This window comes from Cibotium barometz, chromosome 65 (assembly GCF_041138505.1).
Source record: "Cibotium barometz isolate CiBa-2024 chromosome 65, ASM4113850v1, whole genome shotgun sequence".
NCBI classification, from domain to species: Eukaryota; Viridiplantae; Streptophyta; class Polypodiopsida; order Cyatheales; family Cibotiaceae; genus Cibotium; species Cibotium barometz.
In genome coordinates this window covers 2,037,961-2,057,739 of record NC_141110.1, presented here as the reverse complement: position 1 = coordinate 2,057,739, position 19,779 = coordinate 2,037,961, and the positions used below count along the sequence as shown (strand labels likewise).

At 44.3% G+C, this 19,779-nt stretch overlaps 1 protein-coding gene across 3 annotated transcripts; it reads left to right on the top strand.

Annotated features, from left to right (window-relative positions):
* The first annotated feature begins 14,259 nt into the window (after window positions 1-14,259).
* On the top strand, window positions 14,260-16,131 carry LOC147602835 (uncharacterized). Of its 3 annotated transcripts, none has more exons than XM_086797061.1 (5): window positions 14,260-14,933; window positions 15,090-15,197; window positions 15,316-15,381; window positions 15,495-15,560; window positions 15,674-16,131. In XM_086797061.1, the coding sequence occupies exons 1-5, from the start codon at window positions 14,382-14,384 to the stop codon at window positions 15,731-15,733; spliced, it is 852 nt and encodes a 283-aa protein (XP_086653187.1). In that variant the 5' UTR covers window positions 14,260-14,381; the 3' UTR covers window positions 15,734-16,131. The 3 variants fall into 3 exon arrangements, with proteins under 3 accessions (XP_086653187.1, XP_086653186.1, XP_086653188.1); XM_086797060.1 differs by having other exon boundaries at window positions 15,090-15,209; XM_086797062.1 differs by lacking the exons at window positions 15,495-15,560; window positions 15,674-16,131 and having other exon boundaries at window positions 15,090-15,209; window positions 15,316-15,483.
* The last annotated feature ends 3,648 nt before the right edge of the window (window positions 16,132-19,779 follow it).

Genomic DNA, 19,779 nt, shown 5'->3' with positions numbered 1-19,779 from the left:
GCTCATTTTCATTCTGATATACTTATTTGATGTTTATATCATTATGAGTTTTCTCATTATTGAGTATCATTACATTTTAGTTGATATTCTTGATTTTATTATATTTTTTAACACTTTGGCTATCATATTGTTTGTTGAAAATCTCCATGCCATCGTACCCAAACATGCTCTGATGGGGACCAAACTTTGCAAGCATGGGGAGGGGACCCACCCCCACATGCTTGTAAAGTTTGGTCACAATCAGAGCATGTTTGGATTGGTAATTAGCGCCCAGTCCGGTTTTTTCAAGTCTCTTGGTGCTCAAGAGGCCATGGAAAATCCAGGCCTTCCCCATACCATCGCACCCAAACATGCTCCGATGGGGACCAAACTTTGCAAGCATGGGGGGGGCCCACCCCCACATGCTTGCAAAGTTTGGTCACAATCAGAGCATGTTTGGATTGGTAATTAGCGCCCAGTCCGGATTTTTCAAGTCTCTTGGTGCTCAAGAGGCCATGGAAAATCCAGGCCTTCCCCATACCATCGCACCCAAACATGCTCCGATGGGGACCAAACTTTGCAAGCATGGGGGGGGGACCCACCCCCACATGGTTGCAAAGTTTGGTCACAATCAGAGAATGTTTGGATTGGTAATTAGCGCCCAGTCCGGATTTTTCAAGTCTCTTGGTGCTCAAGAGGCCATGGAAAATCCAGGCCTTCCCCATACCATCGCACCCAAACATGCTCCGATGGGGACCAAACTTTGCAAGCATGGGGGGGGGGCCCACTCCCACATGCTTGCAAAGTTTGGTCACAATCGGAGCATGTTTGGATTGGTAATTAGCGCCCAGTCCGGATTTTTCAAGTCTCTTGGTGCTCAAGAGGCCATGGAAAATCCAGGCCTTCCCCATACCATCGCACCCAAACATGCTCCGATGGGGACCAAACTTTGCAAGCATGTGGGGGGGACCCACCCCCACATGCTTACAAAGTTTGGTCCCCATCGGAGCATGTTTGGGTATGATGGTATGGGGAAGGCCCGGATTTTCCATGGCCTCTTGAGCACCAAGAGAATTGAAAAATCCGGACTGGGCGTTAATTACCAATCCAAACATGCTCCGATTGTGACCAAACTTTGCAAGCATGTGGGAAAGGCCCCCCCCCCCATGCTTGCAAAGTTTGGTCCCCATCGGAGCATGTTTGGGTGTGATGGTATGAGGAAGGCCTGGATTTTCCATGGCCTCTTGAGCACCAAGAGACTTGAAAAATCCAGACTGGGCGCTAATTACCAATCCAAACATGCTCTGATTGTGACCAAACTTTGCAAGCATGTGGGGGTGGGTGCCCCCCCCCCCCATGCTTGCAAAGTTTGGTCCCCATCAGAGCATGTTTGGGTACGATGGTATGGGGAAGGCCCGGATTTTCCATGGCCTCTTAAGTACCAAGAGACTTGAAAAACCCGGACTGGGCGCTAATTACCAATCCAAACATGCTCTGATTGTGACCAAACTTTGCAAGCATGTGGGGGGGGGGACCCACCCCCACATGCTTGCAAAGTTTAGTCCCCATCGGAGCATGTTTGGGTACGATGGTATGGGGAAGGCCCGGATTTTCCATGGCCTCTTAAGCACCAAGAGACTTGAAAAACCCGCACTGGGCGCTAATTACCAATCCAAACATGCTCTGATTGTGACCAAACTTTGCAAGCATGTGGGGGGGACCCACCCCCACATGCTTGCAAAGTTTGGTCCCCATCGGAGCATGTTTGGGTACAATGGTATGGGGAAGGCCCGGATTTTCAATGGCCTCTTAAGCACTAAGAGACTTGAAAAACCCGCACTGGGCGCTAATTACCAATCCAAACATGCTCTGATTGTGACCAAACTTTGCAAGCACGTGGGGGGGACCCACCCCCACATGCTTGCAAAGTTTGGTCCCCATCGGAGCATGTTTGGGTACGATGGTATGGGGAAGGCCCGGATTTTCCATGGCCTCTTAAGCACCAAGAGACTTGAAAAATCTGCACTGGGCGCTAATTACCAATCCAAACATGCTCTGATTGTGACCAAACTTTGCAAGCATGTGGGGGGGACCCACCCCCACATGCTTGCAAAGTTTGGTCCCTATCGGAGCATGTTTGGGTACGATGGTATGGGGAAGGCCCGGATTTTCCATGGCCTCTTAAGCACCAAGAGACTTGAAAAACCCGCACTGGGCGCTAATTACCAATCCAAACATGCTCTGATTGTGACCAAACTTTGCAAGCATGTGGGGGGGACCCACCCCCACATGCTTGCAAAGTTTGGTCCCCATCGGAGCATGTTTGGGTACGATGGTACGGGGAAGGCCCGGATTTTCCATGGCCTCTTAAGCACCAAGAGACTTCAAAAACCCGCACTAGGCGCTAATTACCAATCCAAACATGCTCTGATTGTGACCAAACTTTGCAAGCATGTGGGGGTGGGTGCCCCCCCCCCAGGGTGCCCCCCCATGCTTGCAAAGTTTGGTCCCCATCAGAGCATGTTTGGGTACGATGGCATGGAGATTTTCAACAAACAATATGATAGCCAAAGTGTTAAAAAATCTAATAAAATCAAGAACATCAACTAAAATGTAATGATACTTAATAATGAAAAAACTCATAATGATATAAACATCAAATAAGTACATCAGAATGAAAATGAGCTACCCCAGCTAGTCTGAGGTTAGTCACTGCCCAAAAATCTAAGTACAATGTAAGTGAGCTAACCTAGCTAGTCTGAGTTTAGTCACTATCAACAGCAACCCAATCAAAATCGTCATCTCTAACTGCCGACGTGCGCGTCGAGGCTGCTGTGCACGTCGAGGAGGCTGTGCCGACTGCGGGGGTCATCGAATGTCTGCGGGGAGGTCTGCCTCAAAGGCAGGATCGTGAGCTGGTGCCGGTGTACTCGGGAGCTCACGAGTCCCAAAAGCTGCTATGGCCCTCTCTCTCTCTCTCTACGTCGTGCTAATGCAAGACGCCTCTGTCTGTAAACCCAAAATCTATAATCTGCAATGGTACGTGTCTGCCACTCTGCTCGTGTAAGCTCCTCTGCTGTAAGGACACGCTGCTCATGAGAAGCAGCACTGCTGCTAGCACCATCACCCGAGGTGCCACTAGGGCCAGCACCACCCACGCGCTCATATGCTGTGACCTGGCTCTCATGTAGGACTCTCTGGTAAGCGTCGAACTCATGTGAGCTCCACTCTATCTCAGGAGGCACCTCAGGCTCCTGGGCTCTATCGTCGAAGGCGTCGAGTCCCAAGTCCATAGCTGATGTAAAGTCGACAGGCTTGCCAGTCCTAGCATCTACTCGAACGAGGCCTGGGTGAAGATCATCGATGCCCAATACCCTGTACGTCGCTAGGTCGACGCGTGCACGGCAGGAGGGGCATGCTGAGAACCGGACTAGCTCCTGGGTGATGCAAGACAAGTGGAAAATATGTCCACATCCCAGGGCATATCCACCTGTACTATCAATGTCCTCGATACATAAAGAGCAGCACGCATCACGTAGGAAGGGTGGTGCATCCTGCGGGAGAGGTCATCGAAAAACCTCTGTGTGACAGGCCGTGGATATAAAGGTAGGTAAGGCACTGTCACGTCCAAGGATCTACGAAACTCTCGAACATGCAGCATCAGCTGCTCTGCCTTGTGCTGGGCAATCTGCTCCATAATCTGATGATGCTGTGCCTCAGCTCTGGAGCTCTCTACCTCGGTCCGAGCCTACGCAAAAAAGTAAAGCATTAAAATAATTGATTAGTCTCTCATTAGGTATTACTTAAAGAAATTTATAACTTAGGACCTTAATTATAACTCTTTTACGTGCAAGAGAAACCTACCTGCTGGATGTCGGACTCTCTTAGATGCTGTGCCTCTGCAGTAGCTGCCTCTGCCATCTGTAATGCAGCTCTGAGGCGGTCAATCTCCGCTCTCGCCTCTACCAACTCCTGAGTGAGCCTCTCAGTGGTAGGTGTGGGAACCTACGTGACACAATCAACCATGCTGCTCATGTAAAAATATAGAAAAGTATATATAAACATGAAGATAAATGACCAAAAAAACTTAAGACGTAATATATATGTAAATACCTCGACATCTGTCGTCGGTATAGATCGTGAGAATAGGCGCACCACGTGCTGGATGCTCTCCGTGGTACTCCGTACGTCAATGCCGACCTGGGTGCCAAGAGCCTCTACTGTCGACAATGGCACAAATGAAGGATCTGTGGTAGGTGCTACACGAAGGGCTGGTGGAGGCCGCCTACCCTGGTCCTGGAGACGGCCTCGGCCAGCACCACCACCCGGACGATGGCTGGTGTAATCCACCTCCTCCCCTAAGACAAACTCCGCATATAACTGCTTTGCGAAGTATATGGAAATCTGGCGGTTGTTCGGCATCCTCCCATATGCGGCAACATATCGACTACAGATATGTGCCGCCATACGAGGATGCGAACACCGCGAAATAGTGAGGGGCTTGCCCGCCCCAGGCCTCATCCCACGACTATCGAGGAACAGATCTAGGTAGGCTCCATCCCTAATAGGAGCAAGATCACAGACCTGACGATATGTCAGGCCATGTGACACAGGAGCAGCGCGATGGTGGGCTATCCACTCATCTACATAAACAATATCGTGAAGGCTATGAAGGGATGCAAGCATCGCCTCCAAGTCTGCCACGATATGTAATGTAGACGGAGTGTCTCTAGCACTCCTACGGATAGCCGCTAACTCGCGGTCTATCTCCGCGATGAGGTCCGCAATAGATGAGCGGCCCTCCTCGTGGCCCTCCTCGTGTGACTCCATGCTAAAACCTAAGCCAAATGTGAAGGGTCCAATGTGAAGGGTCTAATGTGAAGGGTCTAATGCTTAGTGCTAAGTAGCACTAATGAAGCTATAAAACAATGCTAATGGGCTCACTAATGCTAATCCAAATCAAGAGAGCAAGGAGAGTGAAAACGACTTGTGATAATGAGGCAAAAAAAAAAGTTTTCCGGTTTTATAACCTCGATCGAGGTTCGGTAACATCATGCAATTTAGGGTTTGCAAGATTAACGCTCTGGATATTAGGGTTAGTGCAACATACGGCCAAGATACACACCTAATTTTAGGGTTGGGGAGGCTGAGATTTGATATTACTATCTCGTTCGAGGTACATGGACGGCCACGATTTAAAGGCATTACCACGACAAGGTATCTCGACGGTCAAGATTCATTATATACCTCGATCGAGATATTTAAACGGCCGAGATCGCATCTTCCAACGTACGTGAATGGACGGTATAGATTGCGTTTACGTATCTCGATCGAGATAATTGGACGGTGGATATTGCATCTACGTATCTCGATCGAGATATTTGGACGGTGTAGATTGTATCTCTGTATCTCGATCGAGATATTTGGACGGCTGAGATTTGATCTCAGTATCTCGATCGAGATATGGGGACGGTGGAGATTGTATCCCATTACCTCGAACAATGAATGGTCGCGATTTGATGTTAATTTCTCGTTCGAGATACGTGGACGATGGAGATGTGCTAGTCAAATATGCCTAGGGGGATACAGCGTGGCCCTGATGTGGATCCGAGTGGCATAGATATCTCGATCGAGATAATGTGGTGGCGTTGACATGTATTGGTGACATGGAAGACGCCTGGAAACCCGGACCTGCTAGCGTGGCATTAGTTGGCATCTCGATCGAGATATGTCGATTTAGGCTCGGGAGGCACGTGTCGTCTTTTAATTCGCGGCACTATCACGATCGAGGTACACCGCCCGAGATGCACAGATGTCCCAATTTTAGAGAGAGTGAACGAAAGTGAGTACCCTCATCTTGCAACCACCCACACGCACATGAACTTTGTAAGCAAAATAGCCTATCATGCAATATTACAATTGCGTATGTAGGAAAGTAATATATTTCCCAAATTCATATGGTAGCAACTAAAATGTGCTCACAATCGCACACTTATGTTGATGAACATAGGCAAGACTACACTTGCAAAATGCTATAGGGCGTCCCCCATGCATGAAACTGTCCAACCATACTAGTCTTACTGCTAACCTCTAGATTTAGATCACTCCGGAACTAAATCACTCTGTTAGCACTAGTACACCATCATGGTCTTGCTACCTAGAGCTTCTACGAACTCTGTAACTGGGTTTTATCCCAACTTATGGCTATATTTGGTAATTTTCAAAGTTCAAATTTTATCTTGCACACTTTATCACTACAGACAAGTGTACATACAACCTGCCAAAGAGTCAAGTTACATGCACAAGCCTTGGCGTCCCATTCCACCAAGACTACAATCGATTCCGTGAGAATTTGATGTCCCATACCATCAAATTACACCAAACCAATTGATGTGACATATAAAAAGGCTCTTTCCCCCCTCGAAAGATCACCATAAACTCTCGAGCAGTGGGATGTCGACGCATGGCAATAAAAAGAAGAGAAAACCATGCTAGTAAGTTTAAGAATAGTTCTCTTCGTCGATAAACTTCTATAAGGGCATTGAGCATTACATCTCAAAACTATACCCCTTCAGATTTACCTTTGATTTCTACAAATCAATCTAAATCTGCTATTATTATCTAGGCGTCTGCTAATCCTTCAGATTAGTACTCCTAGATAAACCATTCAATTGAGTACTGCTAGCAGCACTACTAGCCCCTTTATCCCAAGTAATACACACCTTAGGGATTACTTTTACAAAGCAATCTTCGTGATTAAATCAAACTAGTCACCACTCTCTAGGCCCAAGTAGTGACACTATTTTGTTACTACCAACAAGGGCCAGCTTGCCTCTATGCGCCAAGGCTCTCTTGTTGCTACAAACAGTAAGCAACTTGTTTGGACACAAGGCATAACCACATCAAGACTACGCTTGTACATGGTTTTCATTTGCCAAAGTTTATCACAATCTTCTAGCATCTGTTAAAAGCTCAATTAGGCTTATCTGATTCTCGTGATAAGCACTTCGTCTAATTTGGGCACACAACTGACGTCATTGTCGGTCCTCTTAGCCCAAGTAAAACACTCCGCGGTTTCAGATTTACACTATAGCCAAACTACGTGACTTTGATGGTTAATACTAAGTCTATGCTCAGCTTAAATTTAGTCTCTCTGAACCAAATGTGTGATCACCACATGTGCTACTTTCGAGGCACTATGGTCATAGACGTGTTCACTAGGCACAACGGCCATAGAACGGCTTTCTCTCGAAGGACTCGGCACTACGACCGTGGGTTTTGTCTCTCTCTTAGCACGCGGCACTACGGCCATGTGCGGTGGGTCTCTTTTGTGGAAAACGGGCACTACGGCCACACGACGCGACGGCCGTGTTGGGTTTGTTTCGTGGGGTGTACCGTTGTTTTGTGTGTTTTTTTTTCAAAAAAATAAAATAAAAAAATAACGGGACGGGCCGGCCCCACCGCTTCGGGCGTGGCCGCCCGCCCGTGGTGGGGAGTGTCCTTAGGGCCGAGTCTGGCCGCTGCCACTGTGCTTCATTTTTAATTAAAAAAATGAACAAATAAAATATATGGGTTTTTTTTTTTGCTCGTGGCATTTGCTGGGCTGGTGGCTGGCCGGTGTTGTGGCTGGCCTAGCCGCCGCCGCGCCTGGCTAGCCGCCCATGGCTGGCCGCCGTTGGGTGGCCGCCGCCGCCGCTGGCTGGCCTGGCTGGCTACGCAGCACAGGCAAAGGCGCTTCAACGCAACTTGTTCACGTTTTGTTCACGCATCCCCCACATTACAGCAACTGGCCTTCGCCCCCCCCAACACACAGTAGAGACGGAGCTTCGTTTCAAAGCGTGGGTCTTCACAGTGGGGCTGCTCTTCGCCCCCCCCCACTCAACACAAGTCATGGGGCTCTTCAGACTCTTCAACGCAGCCATGGGGCTGGTGTCCGCCCCCCCCCACACACACGCTTCAATCGCAGACAGTGGGGCTGGTGCCACCGTGGGGCTCCTCTTCGCCCCCCACGCACAGTAGTGGGCTCTCGCCCCCCCCACTCCCACACGCAGCATACAGATAGGCGATTTCTCTCCTACCAAACGAATTACAATTTCAACGCAAAGAGACAAAACAAAACGAAAATTCTTTTTGCTTACCTGCGATGTTGCTTGCTGTGTGTGATGGGGAGAGAGAGAGAGAGTGAGTGAGAGAATTCTTCCCTTCCATTCTTCCATGGCCGCCTCCCTCCACACCCTCCATTCAAGATAAGGGTGAGAAGATTGTGGATGAAAACCATCGAGTGGGCTCCGGTCCCCTGTTCACGTGCGGACTCTCACGATCCCCTCGAACCACGCTCTGATACCAGTGTTACATATCCGTAACGCCGCTCTACAGGCGTTACCACGAGAGGGGACGGCCTCTGGCTCACCACCCAGCCATAGAGGAAGAATGAGGATTGCCCCTCATCCCCCAGGTTATATAGTGTGTGGCCTGCCGTCCACACTAGCCTGGCCGCCCATGACTCCGCATGGGCGTCCTCTCCCACTGAACCTCGGACATGGCCATCCGGTCTGCCGCCGCCGTCGGTCACAGGCATTACAGCCTACGTGACAGTCTTGATCTTGCTAATCCTATTGCTAATCTATCTCCCTAATGCATGCTAGTGAGTGTGTGTGAGTGAAGTGAGGTGAAAGGAGGGACAAGGACCTGTAGTGCAACGCGACGGTGTGACAATGCTCGCAGGAGACGCGGTGGAATTTCTTCTCAAGGAGTTGTAGAGATTGAAAACCTAAAGGATTACGAGCTCGGCCATTGGAAAAATCCTCATGACAGTTTCGGTTCACCAGGTAATCTCTTTTTGGATGTGTTTCAAGGAGGGTTAGGGTGAGCCATAACATTGTCAAAAATTGTTATCATATTACTAGAGTAGACGATTTTCTTGACGAATTGAAAGGTGCTTATGTTTTTCGAAAAATAGATTTAAAATGCGGTTATCATCAAGTGCATATGGACCCCACTGATATTTATAAAACTACATTTCGCACTCAATTTGGTCACTAAGAATTTTTAGTAATGCCGTTTGGCCTTACAATACACTGGCCACATTTGTTCGCATGATGCATAGAATCGTTTTGAACCATCAAGATTTGTGATCATCTTTTTTGATGACATTCTTATTTTTAGACTCTTCCAAAAAGAACATGAAAACCATTTGAGAATTGTATTTAAACTTCTTAAAGAGAACCATTTGTATGAAAATCCTCACAAAATCACTTTCTTTCAAAGTGAAATTGAATATCTTGGGCACATTGTTTCCATTGATAACATTTGTGTTGACCCTAAGAAGATAGCAACCATGAGAGACTGACCAACTCCCAAGACTGTACATGATGTGAGATTGTTTCTTGAACTTTCAGACTTTTCTAGAAAATTTGTGTGAAACTTTTCTCTCATTGCATTACCATTGACATTATTGTTGAAAAAGAAAACTGTTTTTTGTTGGGGTGACAGTCAACAAAAGTCCTTTGACAGTCTCAAATATATCTTAACTCATGCTCCAGTCTTACAATTACTTGACTTTACTAGACCATTTTTTCTAGTTGTCACTGACGCTAGTGGATCTAGTATAGGAGCGATTTTGATGCAAGATGACCATCCCTTAGCATTTGAAAGTCGTAAACTAAAACCCTCTAAAATCAACTATAGCACCTATGATAAGGATCTTTTGGGCATAGTACATTCTCTTTGCATGTGAAAACACTACCTCTCATGAGTTTAGAATCCTTGATTAAGACTGACCGACAAAGAATTAGACACCTACTTAGTCAACCCTTGATCTCCAACTATCATATTAAATGGGCTTCCTTCATTTAAAGATTTCACCCCATGATCCAATATAAATCGGGTCGTGCTAATGTTGTTAGACGATTTGAGTCGTAGACCATCAATGAATAACATTTATGCTATTCATATTTAATCTTTTGATGCTATGCGTGATAATTATGTCCATGATATTGATCACTTTCCTAAAATTTAGGGGCAAGGCCCAAAGTCGAGTGTAAAAGTTATTTTTGGCTCACAAAATAATATATCTAAATCCCGAGGAATTTACTTTCCATAGAAAGGGGATGTCACTTGCTTGCATGAAACTCATAAAAACCCCCTATTTAAGTTTCTCTAAAAAATAAACTTTACCCCTTTCCAAGCATATGAGTCCCAATTATGAAATTCAATTATCCCCTTTGTAAGGTTTAAAAATCAAATAGAAGATATTGATGTTATACATGTGACAAGTTGTAGCCCATATAAGTAGCATGGATGTAAGTGCTAGAAGCACAAAGACCTACATGTACTCTCCAAAAATTTTTCCATGTATGGTTAGGTTAAAAGAGTAGTAAACTAATTAAGTTTTCAAACTACACCACTAGATGACATATTGTAAAACTACAAGAAGAAACGAAACCCCTACTTTCATTCTCCCATGCTCCCTTGTCCCCCCTCCCCTGACACCATAAATCCCCCTCACCCCCTAACTTATAAGGTTAAGCGTTCTTCCCTGGTAGAGGAAACATTGAAGAGCTGGTTTCCCTGTGGGTGCACCTATGGTGTGCACAATTGGTTTAGGGCCCATGTGAGGCAATGGCAAAGGAATATGATATGTTATGGGTGCCTCTCAGGGGTGTCGGAGCGCATGGACTCCATGGACTTAGCAATGGACTAGGTTTGGATCTTTTCTTAATCAATGGCGTTTGCCTCGAGAGGCAATAGTTGGAATGGAAAGATGGGCATTGTAGAGGGTTGTGGTGGTGCTATGTGTGAGTAGTTAGTTGGGGCTAGTGCCACCAATAATGCATGGTGCCCCAGAGAAGAGGAGAGTAATCTTATAAATGAGCTTGGGGTTGTCATTCGCTCGGTGGCCAATTGCGTGGAATGGCTTTGTCGCATGTTGTCATCAAAAAAGATTGCCCATTTGCAAGCTTGATCAAAGGTGGAGGAGTCTTTCACCAACATGTGGTCGTGAAGCCTTGGATTGTGCAAGCCCAAGAGAAAACGGTTCATTAAGTGCTTGTCACTCAATTTTTCCATCTCTTCGTAACATGAATCAAGGTACTTAATGTGTGTGATGTAGTCGCATAGGTTTCCTATGGTTTTTATTTGGAAACAAATGGATTACGGGGTTCCATTTTGGGTCCGTAGAGTGCAAATCCAAGAATAAAGGCCTCTATCACTACTTGGAAATTGTCTTTACGCTAAGGGTCCAAGGATTGGAACCATTGCACCGCTTCAAGGTTGAGTCCAAAGAGATGGACCTTTATTGCATCATCGAAAATTTCAAATACCTGACAGATTTGGTTGAAGACCTCTAGGTGGGATACGGGGTCTCCAACTCCATGGAATTTTGACATAAGTTTGAAAATTTTCACCCACATTGGTTGTGTATGTGATGTTTGTGTGTGCGATTGTTGTGCCACTCCCCTTCTTAGAGCTTGTGCTAAGCTCACAATGTCTATTTGGGGATCAAGAGGGGGTGGTATGTGGGTGGGGGGTGGGAATAGATCCGTGGTTATAGGAGGAGACACATGTATGTGCTCAAGGCGTCTATCCACGTCTAGATGCATGTATGGAGATGCACCACTAGATAAGGGCTCTTCATAAATCGCTTCACCCTCACGGCCCAAACATTTGTGGCATGGCGGCCACATATGAATGTACAATGGCCTCAGTGTCACCTAATGGAATGGAGGCACTTGGGGCATGGAACCATGACACCAAAAGGTGTCCATGGTGTGTGTTGATGCTTAGAAATGCTTCAACCGTTTAACATGCGGATCCAAAATCGGAGTTTTGGCTCTCTTTTGCCTCGCGCATGAATGCATCCTTAAGGTGAAAAAGGGCCTTTTTAGGTGTTTCGTACATGTAAAAACTACGCTACTAAGTAGAGGAAATAGACCTTAAGCACCTCTAAAGATTTGAAAATTTCAAAACTTTTTTTTTTTCGAGAATTCATTTTTTGAAGGTACACCCATATGCTTATGAGCGAATGGTCATGGCTTTAGAAAGATACGGCCATGGCTAAGTTTATTATTATTATTTTTTAAAAAGTTCTTTTTTTCGAGAAGGTATGCCCGTACACTTATGAGCAAACAACCGTGGCTTTAGGAAGGTATATGACCGTGGTGGCTAAGTTTTTTTTTATAAAATTTTTTCTAAGAAGGTACGCCCGTACGCTTATGAGCGAATAGCCGTGGCTTTAAGAAGGTACGGCCATGGCTAAGCTTTTGTAGTTTTTTTTTCGGGAAGGTACACCCGTACGTTTATGAGCGAACGATCGTGGCTTTAGGAAGGTACCACCGTGGCTATTTTTTTTTCCATTTTTTTATATTTTATTTTTTTTCGAGAAGGTACGCCCGTACGTTTATGAGCGAACGATCGTGGCTTTAGGAAGGTACCATCGTGGCTATTTTTTTTTCTCATTTTTTTATATTTTATATTTTTTTGAAGGTACGCCCCTACGCTTGTGAACAAACGGCTATGGCTTTAGGAAGGTACAGCCGTGGCTAAGTTTCTTTCTCTCAATTTTTTTAAAAAAAGTTTTTTTCGGTTATATCCATGCATCCGTACATCACATGATTTTGAATTGGGGTTGGGTGGAGATTTGAATTTTTGAGTGAGGGACAACTAAGATTCCCTCATTATGTCAAGTAGGTAGGAGGAGGCAAAAGTTAGAGGTTAACTCTGGATTAGTGCTTTTCAACTAATCTAGAGGTACTCTAACTTAACTAAAAATTAATTTTCTCTAGTCCCATTGTTAATCACCCTTTAACCCTCTTTTTTGCTCTAATTACTTTCTAATGGTGAGGAGTTTAGAGATAGAGATTAGATAAGTGGATTAACAATATTTAGGCGAACCCAATGAGGTGATCATTCCCAATTAATCTTTCTAATTAAGTCTCTAAATAACCCACTCAAAAGAGAAAAAATTAGGCAATTGAAACATAATCAATGCTAATTCTCACTAATTGTAGCCTAATGGGAGTATTCTAAGCATGGAATTAGGTCAAGGCAAGTGTTTAGAACACTAATACATCTCCAATTAGTCCAAGTGCAAGCAATTAGACTCATTTTTTACTCTCTTTAAGTTCACTAATCACACTAACCAATAAATTAGTGAAAATTAAGAGCATGCCCATTTTTCTAAATCATTTTGGCCATTAAATATTGGCAAAACTTTAAAATACCTGTCACAAATTACACTAAAATACAAGAAAAATTGCTATATTTCATCACACTTGTCATTTTGAAAGGCAAGGGTGCCCCTCAAAAATCAAGCACGAGATTCACCCTACACAAATTACTCTAAAATACAAAAAGATTTGCTATATTTCATCACGTCCGTCATTTTGAAAGGCAAGGGCGGTGGCCCTCAAAAATCAAGCACGGGATTCACCCTACATTCCTCAAAAATCAAGCATGAGATTCACCCTACATTCTGGGATGAGGGTTTTTTTTTTGGTTCATTTTGAATGGTCTATTAAAAAAAGAAAAGAAAGTAATGGCTCGTGAATTCACGTCTTATTTGCTGTGAAAAGCTGCAGTTTCTACTGGAGTGGTGGTAGAAGCGATCTTCATTCGTGCCACGTTGGAAGCGGCAGGACAGCCTGCAGGCGAGGATCTTGAGGCTGAGATTTTGTCGAGGGGAAAAGCTAATGAGCGACAGCCAGAGCCAGCAGAGGCTGGCGTTGCGGGGGCGGGGCCGGGAAGCCAGAGGCCGGCGGGCGTACGTTAAAAAAAAAGGAGCAATATAGTGATTAAATAGTGACATGTCGCCTACAGCTCAGGAGGGGCTGGTCCCGTCGACGGGGTGAAAGATTTCTATATATTACGGAAGAGCGCGGCGCCGGGGCCCGGGCCCCAGCTGCCCCCCGCCTATTATGATCACACCGACACGGAGTTTTTGCAGTGCGTAAAATTCGATTTTACATTGCGAGAGAGCCCACTAGTGGCCCATGCTCCAGCGTGCATGGACATTGAATGAGAATGCAGATCGGAGAGATTGCAGCAGCACCAAAAGCGTTGGTCTAACATCCTCCTTGGCTTCATGGGAATATTGGGGGCGGAGCCGCGGACGGCTCCAAAAGCGTAACGTAGCAGGAAACAGCCCCACCCCCACGTTTTATTGGAAATTGGAATAATTTTCGATGGAGAGTTCTGGGGTGTTTTACTAAATCTGCTATGCGCCCTAGCTGGCTTCAATGAAAGGGGCACCATCTACCGACCCACCACCACCACCGCTTTCGGTCGGCCGCCGAGGTACGATATTGTAGACGAAAGAGGCGCTCGCTAGCCATGTGGGCGTCCGCCCAATTCGCGGAGCCCAACAAGAAGTAGCCGCTCCGTCCCCGTACCCACAACACAGGGGTATGAATTCGGATTGGATACCTACAGCAGCCAACCGCACAGAGGAGTTGTTCTCGCAACCTCGCCCTGTCGCTGATACCATGCTAAAGCAAGATCCTACCAGCTCTAGTGGTGGTGTTCAGACGGGGCCAGAGTCCGGGTGGACGGACTACTTCAGCTGGTCGTCTTCAGACGATTCCGCCAGCGCGGCGGACACAGCTAGCGGTCTCCACACAGCTCTCACCATGAATGAGAGGCTAGCAAAGCAGGCCAGGGAATGCCTCATTGCCGATCACACTGCAGGAGCACCGGTAGTCGGGAAGAGCCGTACTCTACTTCATCATCGCCACAAGGCTAGCATCTTCAATGTACCTCGGGCTTCATCCATGGCCTCTGATGCCTCCTCTGGCCCCTCGTGCTCTCTTCTCAGCTCTCAGAAGAACATCATGAGGTTTGTAGATGACAGTCAAGCATTGGAATACCCCCTGCAGCACCTGAGGAACGATACTCAAGCTTGCAAAAGGATGCGCGGGCGGGAAAACAGGCCCATTCACGCTTGTTTGGAGAGTATCAAGGTGAGAAGAAATTTGCAAACTAGCGATTGATCTTTTGGTGTCCGAGCAACGTTCAGCAAGTCCTCGTGTGGCACTCTTCCGTTCTCTAACAGCTCATAAAAACACCTCTAATTAGTGAAACTTCTTGTGTTAATCAGTTCGTGCTTGGCGTGGCAGGATATCTCTACAGTACAAGAGGTGGAGCAGGTCGGAACTCCATACCATATTGACTCCGGACGTCCAATATTGCGGCCTTCGGTGGCATCAGCATCACCTAGCGAGGCGGTGAATATTGATGTCTTTATATGCCCTTCATCCGCATCAATTCCCACGTAACTCTAATTTGATGTCTGATTAAGGTGGTTAAGCGCCCATCTCCTAATACTTCATCGATAATTTGCAGTGGCAATCTGAAACATTGGACCACCGACTGGCAGCTCTGCAGTCTCTCGTTCCGAACAGCGTGCAGGCAATTCTATTCATTAATTGCTACTTCGGGCATGCAGCTGTTCTTCATACGTTCGGTTGCACCACGTAAATTGTATAGCTAACAACTTAAACTTATATTTCCTTGTGTTGCAGTTGAGCAAAGAGGAAATTCTACAGGCCACGGCTGAATACGTGAGATCCCTTCAGCTCAAAGTGAAGGTTCGATTGACGTTATTTTATTTTAAATCCAGGCACGTTGTTATTTCTAATGTTAAGCATTGTTTTAAGTAGATTAGATGATATGACTGTATTTCTGGGATAAATGTGCACAGCTGTTCGAGAAGAGTGTGGATGCGTCGGGCAAAGAAAAAACAAGTCCCGAATCCCAGTAATGACAATACAACAATGCGTTGATTTTTGCAATAAGGGCTCTAGCAAAATTATTCGTACTCAGTAAGGTGTTATTTTCTCACCTGGCTTCGCACAGGTGATAAATCTCAAACCAGTCTGTCATCCATGTTATGCACCCCATTTTTTACAAGCTTTCCCGCTCCACAATCAAAGTTGGGTACAGAAAAAACTTTTTTGCCCCTTTTTTCTTTTGCTGTACGAGCCAGCTTTTGTTACATTATTATTCGTTATTATTTCAAAGACATCGCTCAATAAAGCAACCTTATTGTTGTCACGCAGAAATGGATTTAGGCTCTTCTGCTAGTAAGCTTTTACCATAGTGTCAGAACTGCAAAATGTATTCAATGCACGGTCATTAGCAATACATATGTATTGAGTATCTTGGAAATGATAGATATATGGTGGTGTGCGTGCTTGTGTGTGTAGATTAATTCGACCTGCTTTCCAAACTTTCCAGAAAAGACAAATGACAATGCCACATCATCAATTAGTATTGTTCTTAGCGGGATCTCTTTTGAAGATATAGACCTTAGCAATGTCTGTCCAGCTAATAAAGTGTCTATTCATTGGCATATGGTTGAAACAATTGTTGTTAAGTCTTTATGAGAATATAAAGTGGGATTACATAAATAAGCCACTTTAACACTAGCTTGGTAACATGACAGAAATGTGTCTGTGGATATATTTATGTTCTCATTATTGACCAATTTTATGGAATAATTTGAAACATATGGATAGTGAAAATTTAAGGTTTTTTTTTCATATCATCAGGTACACACTAAAGGAAAATTGAGATTTTTTAAGATCACATTGGTTACCTCTAGGCTACTCAATTCCATAAGAATTCATAGACCAAATTATAGTCGTAATGTAGAGATGTTTGGATTATCTTTGGGTCAAATGCTTTAATTAGCCAATTTCTCTCTGCTTTTCAAAGTTTTTGGATGTGCATTACTTCACAAACTTATCTATGGTGTAATACAATTTATCTTAGGCTTAAAAATTAATTCGAAATCTAAAATTTAGGTCTTAATAAAAATTTAAGGTATTTAGCTATTCAAAAAAAATAACTGAGGATTTTTATAGCTAGTTAATCAATCATAGACTAGGATTGAATCTTGCACACATGTTCTATATAATGTTATGCTTTGGTGGTGCATTTTGTGAGAGGAATTAGGCTCAAAAAAGTCGAGACCTACAATTTAAATTAAGAAAAGGAAGTAAGCATGAGAGAATTGCTAAGGCTGATCTATAAAGCATGCATACCATAATGATATGCATTGAGTATGAGAGAAATGCTAATGCTAATTCATAGAGCATTAAGCATATGCATAGAGTGAGAGAGAAATGCTAAGGCTAATTCATAGAGCATTAAGCATATGCATAAAAGCAATATCCATGCATACTTTATGCATAAAAGAAGAAACATAGAGTACGCAAGAAAGATGCATACTCTATGCACAGAGCATGCATAAAGAGATCATGCATGCTCTCTTTCTGCATAATACATGCATAGAGTATGCATGCATAAAGCATGCTCTCCTTATACATCTCTTTATGCATGCTCTATGCATATGAGTAATATGCATAGATCATACATAAAGAGATCATACATACATACTTTATGCATGCCTATGCAAGGTCTCTTTATGCATACTTTATGCATGCGTAAACTCTAAACCCCAACACCCAAAGGTGCAAATTAGAAAAGCATAAATAGTAAAAGAGCTTGTGTGTAAGAGCTTACCTTGAGTGGTTGAGAAGAGTTGCGCTACAAAAAAGGCGAGACCTACAATATACAAAATAAGAAAAGGAGGTAAGCATAAAAGTATTAGGCTTGAGCATTATGCATAAAATCAAAGAATCAAAGAGATAAACATATTTTTTTAATGTAAATGTGTCCATGGAGCATAGACTCCTTGCCACCTACACAGTGACAGTACGAGTGGTTCACAAATCTGATAGCATTCTAGTGCAAGTGGTGGGAGGGATGCCTTGGTTATTTTGGAATAGGTAAGTGGTCACCCTAATGTAGACATGATGACCACATCTAACATCATATACACGAGAAGGGTGCAAACAAGAAAAGAATAAATAGTAAAAGAGCTTGTGTGTAAGATCTTACCTCAAGTAGTTGAGAAAAGTTAGGCTCAAAAAAGTCAAGTCCTACAATACAAAATAAGAAAAGGAGATAAGCATGAGAGAAATGCTAAGGCTAATCTATAAAGCATGCATACCGTAATGATATGCATAGAAGCATGAGAGAAATGCTAAATCTAATCTATAAAGCATGCATACCATAATGATATAAATAAAAGCATGCATACTCTATTGATAAAGCAACATAGAGTATGAAAAAAAGCATGCATACTCTATGCATGAGTAATATGCATAGAGCATGAGAGAAATGCTAAGACTAATCCATAGAGCATTAAATATCCATGCATACTATATGCATAAAAGAAGCAACATAGAGTATGCAAAAAGATGTATACTCTATGAATATGAGTTATATGCATGGAAGTTGCATAAAGAGGTCATGTATGCTCTTTACCTAGAAGAGTAGGTACTTGTGTCTACCCAACACAAAGCTTCTGCTCTTTACCTAGAAGAGTAGGTACTTGTGTCTACCCAACACAAAGCTTCTGCAACTTCATCTACTACTAGTTCAAAGAGTGGGTTCATGTAGATAATCTGTGGGGACATTTCTAGTAAAATCCCTTCATTAGATGATGTGATAGAAAATTCATCCTGGTGTGGGAAGGTTCCATGTGGTTAGGCTATTTTTGCTTTGGTCTCCACACCATAAAATTCTTTTGAGTATCCTATATTCTAGTTGATGATGACATTTGATTAATCTTGACGGGTTTAAGCACCCATATGATGATATTACCCTCATAGTATCCCTAAGCATGAAGACGTAGGTTTGTGGGCACCCATGTTTGATGATTTCTTGAGTATTGAGCATGATATCTTGGTTGCTGGATTCTCCATTTTGTTGTAGACTTCTTCTTAGGTGCATACCTGTTCTTATTTAGGAGCATGGTTTACCTTTTTGGGATCTAAACTTGGGTTGCACCTTCATGGTAGCCTTGGGTTTTGTTGAGATATTGAGCTCAACTAGTGCCACGATGGACATTGATGACCCGCATGGGTGGGTGATAGCTTCCGCATCTACATCACTCGCATGGTTGGTGAGATTATGGGTGATATACGGCCAGTGGGATGACAAGCTCTGTGACAGCCATTTTGGATTACTAGAGACTGGCATAGTTATAGCGCCAGCTCATTTAGTCGGGTTCACATTATGGACCGACCCTTGTATGTTGTAGTAGTTGAGTACTAACCCATATAGTGTGTACTCTTATCCTTATGTTATGTTGGTTGAGTAGAGAAGAAGAAGATAGAAGAAAATTCAGCTATCCATCTCTCTCTTGTGTGTGTGTGTGTGTGTTTGCTTGCTAGGGTTTGAAGCTCTCCCTCTCCCCCACATTTTCTTTATGATATCAGAGCCTGGTTCGTGTGAGAGCTAAGAAGGCAAGCAAGAGGCAAGAATAAGCAAGGAAGGAAGCAGTACTACACGGGTAAGAGCACCATCATCTCTTTTCCCTTCTTGGTCTAGGTACAACACCCCCTCAGTAGCTCTAGGAGCTACACATCTCCAATTAAGGAGATATCTTCACAGGTGCGGAGCTACAGGGCAAGTATATTGTTCTATTGGACCAAGGAGCTACACATCTCCGATTAAGGAGATACCTTTGTGGGTGCGGAGCTATAGGGTAAGTATATTGTTCTATTAGACCAAGTTTGTTCAGCCAGATTCACGTTTTGGGTGTGTTACGGGCCCCGTTTCATCACTACAGGGTATTTTCGACAGTTTTCAAGAAGTTCCGGTAAAGAACTGTTTCTACTCGAAATCTGGTTATTGCAGTGCAACAGTGCATTTTGGAAGTGTAGACAGGGTTTTCACATGTATTGTTGATACTGGGTGTATGTGCATATACTTTGGTCACATTTGGTGACACAA

Bases quoted from the DNA above. Each gene is read 5' to 3' on its own strand.
- LOC147602835 (XM_086797060.1), top strand. From the start codon at position 14,382: ATGAATTCGGATTGGATACCTACAGCAGCCAACCGCACAGAGGAGTTG. The intron at 15,210-15,315 runs GTCTTTATATGC...GATAATTTGCAG, and splicing joins GCGAGGCGGTGAATATTGAT to TGGCAATCTGAAACATTGGA. The intron at 15,382-15,494 runs GCAATTCTATTC...CTTGTGTTGCAG, and splicing joins TCGTTCCGAACAGCGTGCAG to TTGAGCAAAGAGGAAATTCT.